Genomic DNA, 6,278 nt, shown 5'->3' on the forward strand with positions numbered 1-6,278 from the left:
TCTGAATATACTATAGACCAACTGAACTGTGTACTTTAAATGGGTGAATTATATGGCATGTGGATTATATCTCACGAAAGCTGTTTGATTACAAATAAAACTAATAGCCAAGACACAAACCAAGGGAAGAAGAAGAAGAAAAGTTCACATTTATTGAGTACCTGCCATGTCATGGGTGTTGTCACACATCTTTTTACCAATCTTACTAGGCAGACATTGTAAACCCCATTGTAAAGGTGAGGGTATGGTCATCCTTCTACCTTCTTCTAAAACCACCTTCACACTGGCCACTTAGATGTTGGAGGGATAGAGTTTGCTGAGGAAGGTCTTCTTCATGGCAGTCTTCAGCTCCTTGTTCCTGAGACTGAAGATGATGGGACTGAGGAAGGGTGTGAGGATCGTGTAGGTGATGGCCATCAGGGTGTTGCTTTCGTGGGAGTGCAGACCCTTGGGCTTGAGGTAGATGATAGACGCAAAGCCATAGTGCACAATGACCACAATAAGGTGGGACGCACAGGTGGAGAAGGTTTTGTGCCGGCCCTCAGCAGAGGAGATCTTCAAGATGGCAACCACAATTAAGGTGTAGGAGAGGAGGATGAGGAGAAAGCAACCCAACAAGTTGGTGATGCACACCAGCCCCACACCCAGGGCTACTACTGGTACGTCAGTTCCACAGGCCAGCTTCAAGAGAGGGGGTACATGACATAAAAAATGCTGGATTTCATTGGGTCCACAGAAGGTGAGGTGGAAAATGGCTGTGGCCACCACCAGCCCTATGACTGAGCCACCAGCCCAGGACCAGGCCACCAGGCAGGCGCAGCCACGGGGGCTCATGAGCACATTGTAGCGCAGGGGGTGGCAGATGGCCACGTAGCGGTCGTAGCCCATGACGGTGAGCAGGAAGGAGTGGGTGAAGCCAAATGTGAAGGAGAAGAACATCTGGCTGACACAGGCCGCAAAGGCAATGGTGCGGTGGGTGGAGAGCAGGTCTACCAGCAGGCGTGGAGTGATGGCCAAGGTGTAGAGGATCTCGGAGATGGACAGGGCACACAGGAAGAGGTACATGGGCGTGTGCAGGCCGCGTTTGCTCCACACAGTGGCCATGATGAGCAGGTTCCCCAGCAGGGTGAACAGGTACATGAGCAGGAACAGCAGGAAGAAGACGGGCAGGAGACGTGGCGGGAAGGTGGAGAAGCCCACGAGGATGAATTCAGACATGGAGCTGTGGTTTAGGCCCAGAGTGGTGGCCATCACTGGGTGGGAGAGAGGGAAGGCGGCCTGGTGGGCACGAGTTCTGGGTCCATGCTGAGCCCGGCCCAGGAGGACTTCCCCGGGGGTGGGGGGCCCTCACCCCCCAACCACAGCCAGTCCCTCCATGACCTGCTGCTCATCATGACTGTCAGTGATCCTCGGAGCTGCTTGGGGTTCACGGAAGATCGTGAGCCTCAATTGCGTAATGCAGGCCCTGGCGCATAGTAAGAACGCTGTAAAAAATAATACTGATAATAATAATTACAACTACTGTTATTACTGTCATTGACTCCATGCACGACCAGCCGGCTTTCCTGCCTTTGAGCATGCTGGCCACTCCATGCTTCTCTCCATCTCTGTGATTCCAAATCCTTCCTGAATTTTAAGTGCAAGCGACTCCCTGATTGCTATCTTCAGCTGGAGGTCACCTCTCCTGTGTGGCATGGAGAGGATGTAGGCTCTGGTTAATTCTCAGCATTATCCCTTACTGGCTCACTGGGAACATGGAATAATCATCCTCATTCCACAGGGCTGTAGTGGCAAGGTGAGGTGATGCCCGTTCAGCTCTTAGCTACTATTGTTGTGTGGTCTAACTTGTGTGAGTCCCCCACAAGGATGTGGCACTGACCAGCATTACCAGAGTCACATTCTCTGACCCCTGCTGGGCACTCTATCTCTGGTCACTCACCGATGCTCTTCTCTGAATCTCCTTCCCTCTCCTCAAGCCCTACCCACTCTCCTATCCCCAACCTCCTGCTTTGTGGAGCAACCAAGGCTCGCAGCTGTGGGTTCTCTCATTTCCTTCCCTGAGTGGCAACTGACTCACATCTGCCCCAGCTCCCCATGAGGACAGCTCTCCTTCCACGCAACTGCTCCATCCAGTGTTACTGCTCTGTCTTTCTATCTTTCTTCCTCTCTCTGCCATCGACAGACTTGATGCAAAAAATGCAGGATGGGGGCACCTGGGTGGCTCAGTCATTAAGCGTCTGCCTTCAGCTCAGGTCATGATCTCAGGGTCCTGAGATCGAGCCCTGCATCCGGCTCCCTGTTCCACGGGAAGCCTGCTTCTCCCTCTCCCATTCCCCCTGCTTGTGTTCCCTCTCTCGCTGTGCCTCCCTCTGTCAAATAAATAAATAAAAAATCTTTTAAAAAAATGCAGGATGGACCAACAGATGAATGGATAAACAGAAAGTGGTATCCCCCCATATGATGGAATATCTTTTAGGCATACAAAAGCATGAAGTACTGAACATGCTACAACATAGATGAACCTCGAAGACAATATGCTGAGTGAAAGAAGCCAGCCACAAAGACCACATATTGTATGATTTCATGTATTTGAAATATCCAGAATAGGTAAACGCATCAAGACAGAAAGCAGATTAGCAGTTGCCAGGGAACGGGAGTTCCAATGGGGAGCTGCAATGGGGAGTGACTGTTAAATGGGTTGCAGATTTCCTTCTGGGGTGGTGAAATCTCTTGGAACTAAATACAGGTGTTGGCGGCACAATATTGTGAATGGTTAAATGGCACCGAGTTGTGCCATTTAAATGGCAAGGAGGTGGAGAAATTAGAACTCTGCGCATTGTTGGTGGGATTGAACAGTCGTACAACGGCTACGGAAAACAGTATGAATGGTCCTCAAAAAATTAGAAATAGAACTACCTATGCCTCAGCCATCCCACTTCTGGATATATATGCAAAAGTGGCGAAAGCAGGGTCGGGAAGAGATATTTGCTCACTCCTGGTCATAGAAGCACTAGTCACAATAGCCTTGAGGTAGAAACAACCCCAATGTCCATTGGTGGATGGATGGATAAACAAGATGTGATATATCCATACAATGGAATAGCATTCAGCCTTGAAAGGAAGGAAATCCTGTCACATGCCACAACACGAAAGAACCTTGAGAACATTATGCTATGTGGAATCAGCTAGTCCCCAAAAAGGAGAAATCCTGTATGATCCCACTTATGTGAGGTATCTAAAGCAGTCAAATTCATAGAAACAAAGTAGAATGGAGGTTGCCAAGGACTACAGGGAGTGGGAAACTGCAAGTTCTGTTTAATGGGTATAGAGTCTCTGTTTTGCAAGATGAAAAGAGTTCTGCAGATCTATTACACAACAATGTGAATATCCTTAACACCACCAGAACTGCATACTTAAAAATGGTTAAGATAATAAATTTTATGTCATGTGTTTTCTACACATCAAAGTACGAACACATGTGGCATCATGAATGAACCTTGAAAACATCATGCTATGTGAAAAAAAGCCAGGCACGAAAGGTTGTCTGAACAAAAGGTTGTCTGATTCCGGTAATATGAAATACCTAAAATATGCAAATTCGTAGACACAGCAAGCATATTAGGGGTTGGTGGGAAGCTGGAGCCTGGGCAGGGGGCAATGGGGAAGTGACTACCAATGAAGGCAGTGTTTCCTTTTGGGGTGATGAAGATATTTGGCAACTAGAAAGCGGTGATGGTTGCACAACATTGTGAATGTGCTAAACGCCAATGATTTGTAACTTCAAAATGATTAATTTTATATTATGTGGAATTGCTCCATTTTTTTTAGAAAGGAAAACGTACCTTCCTCGGTCCTCCTCTACCTCTGTGCTGTCTCCCCCTTGGTTCACAGCCCAGCCTGTCCCCAGAAAGGGAGAGAGTGAGTGCCTAGGGCCAGAGGGGAGATCAGGAAGGAAGAACCCACCACCTGCCCTTAAGCCTTCCTGTGCCTTCCAGGGCAGCCACTGAGCCTCCGCCAGGTGTGTGTGAGAGCAGAAGGGGAGGCACCTCAGAACAGCTCTCCTCAGGGGTGGGCGGCCTCCGGTTCTTACAGACTGGCATCTGGGTGCCCCGTGTCTCATGAACACCTACATGTGGGTGTGCGCCCACACCTCCACATACCTGCATTCCACTCCCCCCCCCACACACACCCAGAGGCGCAGCTGCCTTAAGCTCTACACCAGACAGGCACACAGCAGGCCCACATGCACCTGCGCTCAGGATCGACCCGCTCACTCACACGGAGGCGGAGACCCCGCCGCGGGGATGGACCCACCCACACAACTGCAGAGTTGCGGCCACAGGCACCCCCGCAGGTGCACACAGACGTACACTCTCACAGCACGACACAGCAGAAGCAGGAAGATGGTGACTACCGCCGGTGTCCCTGACGGACACCCTTCACGCTAAGATCGCAGCGATGACCAGGAAGCACACAGGACCTGGATGCGCGATTCCTGAATTAGAGGCATCCGCCCAGGAACTGTGTCCTTCAAACTTCGTTCAGCGGGGTTCTGGGTCCCAAGATCCACCCCCACATTCTTATTACCCACAGTCCTTCCCCGCATCCCGCGCTTGCATCACCTCCTCCTGAAAAGCACCCAGGGGCGCACACTCGCCTCCGTTGGTGGCGGCGGCGGGGAACTGTCTGGGGGCGTCGCAGAGGAAGCCCTGGGTCCCCTCACTCACACTCAACACCGGGAGCTCAGAAGCGGGGTGGGCAGGGCGGGAGGCTGCGCCTGCGCTTTATCTAGCGGTACTCCAGTGGCATTCCAAAGGCTTCCCAGGGGAGGTGGGCAGCAGAGGCAGGTTGTGGGCGGGGCCACCCTCAGGGCCCAAGTCAGGCGGGGGCGGGGGAGGGGGGTTGGGGGGGGGCCCTCAGGGAGACTTCCAGAGGCTTCCCTGAGATAGCCCAGAGCAGTACATGCAGCCTCCAGACCTTTCCTGAGGCCTCCCAGCCGGGCTGTGCAGAAGATGGTTAAGGCAGGTGCCTCTAACTGGACAGGGGAAGGAATACAAAAGGAGGCTGGAGCCCCTCCCCTACTCTCTGAGCATACTCCTTTGTTCTCATGCATGCTGGACTATGGACACTGCATTCTCAAAGCTCAAGTCCATCCACACGCCACAAACAGGCACCCCTGGGCCATCCCAGAGAGGACAGCACAGGTTCCCAGAGCTGGGTGGGGAAACCCTGGGTCCCAGCCCCTGGGAGTGGTCCAGAAGAGGGGCTGCTGTCTGGCCTCCGCAGAAGCAGAGATGCAGGGTCAGAGATGGGATCTCTAAAGCATGGCCCTGCTCTGGGCCCAGGCTGCCCCAGGCTGAGGACTGAGGAGGGAGGGAGGGGGCAGTGCCAAGGCGTCAGGCCACCAGCAACCAGGCTTGCCTTGCTCTCGGGCCACAGTGCAGCTCAGTGTCTACTCTCCTCCCTCCTCGTGTTCTCACGTCCAGACCCCCCGCCTGGTGTGAGCACATATGACCTAGAAGACAGCACCCGCCCTTGAATTAGTGTCCTGGGGCTGAGGAGACAAATTGCCACAAACTGGGTGGCTCAAAAAACCAGAAATATGCTCTCTCCCCGTTCTGGAGGCCAGGTGTCAGCAGGGTAGTTCCTTCTGGAGGCTCTGAGGGAGGATCAGCCCTATGCCTCTCTCCCGGCTTCTGGTGGCTGCCAGCACCCTTGACTGCATCATCCCCATCTCTACCTGAGTCTTCACATGAACTTCTCCTTGTGTCTGTATGTCTTCTCCTCTCCTTATAAGGGCACCAGTCATTAGACACCAGCATTTAGGAGCTCAACACCCAGGATGATTTCATCTTGAGATCCTTATCTAACTACACCTGTAAAGACCCTATTTCTTTTTTTTTTTTTTTTTAAGATTTATTTAGTTATTTATTTGACAGAGACACAGGGAGAGCAGGAACACAAGCAGGGGGAGTGGGAGAGGGAGAAGCAGGCTTCCGCTGAGCAGGGAGCCTGATGCTGCGGGGCTCGATCCCAGGACCCTGGGATCATGACCCTAGCCAAAGGCAGACGCTTAACGACTGAGCCACCCAGGCGCCCCAGTAAAGACCCTATTTCAAGCATGGTCACATTCTGAGGTTCCAAGTGGACATGCATTTCTGAGCAACACTATTTTAACCCACTATACATCCCTCCTGATTCAGTTCTCTGCTTTGGCTCTGACCTCTACACCTGCTTCCTACACAACATCAGAGGGATCCTGCTAAACAAAGCACATT

General features: G+C 52.1%; 1 protein-coding gene across 1 annotated transcript; it reads right to left on the reverse strand.

Moving 5' to 3' along the window:
- Positions 1-291: 291 nt before the first annotated feature.
- On the reverse strand, positions 292-1,251 carry LOC116629232 (olfactory receptor 10H2-like). The gene has a single exon (XM_032399538.1). It carries the CDS (start codon positions 1,249-1,251, stop codon positions 292-294), a length of 960 nt encoding a protein of 319 aa, XP_032255429.1.
- Positions 1,252-6,278: the final 5,027 nt, after the last annotated feature.

Source organism: Phoca vitulina, unplaced genomic scaffold, assembly GCF_004348235.1.
Source record: "Phoca vitulina isolate PV1807 unplaced genomic scaffold, GSC_HSeal_1.0 scaffold417, whole genome shotgun sequence".
Lineage (NCBI taxonomy): Eukaryota > Metazoa > Chordata > Mammalia > Carnivora > Phocidae > Phoca > Phoca vitulina.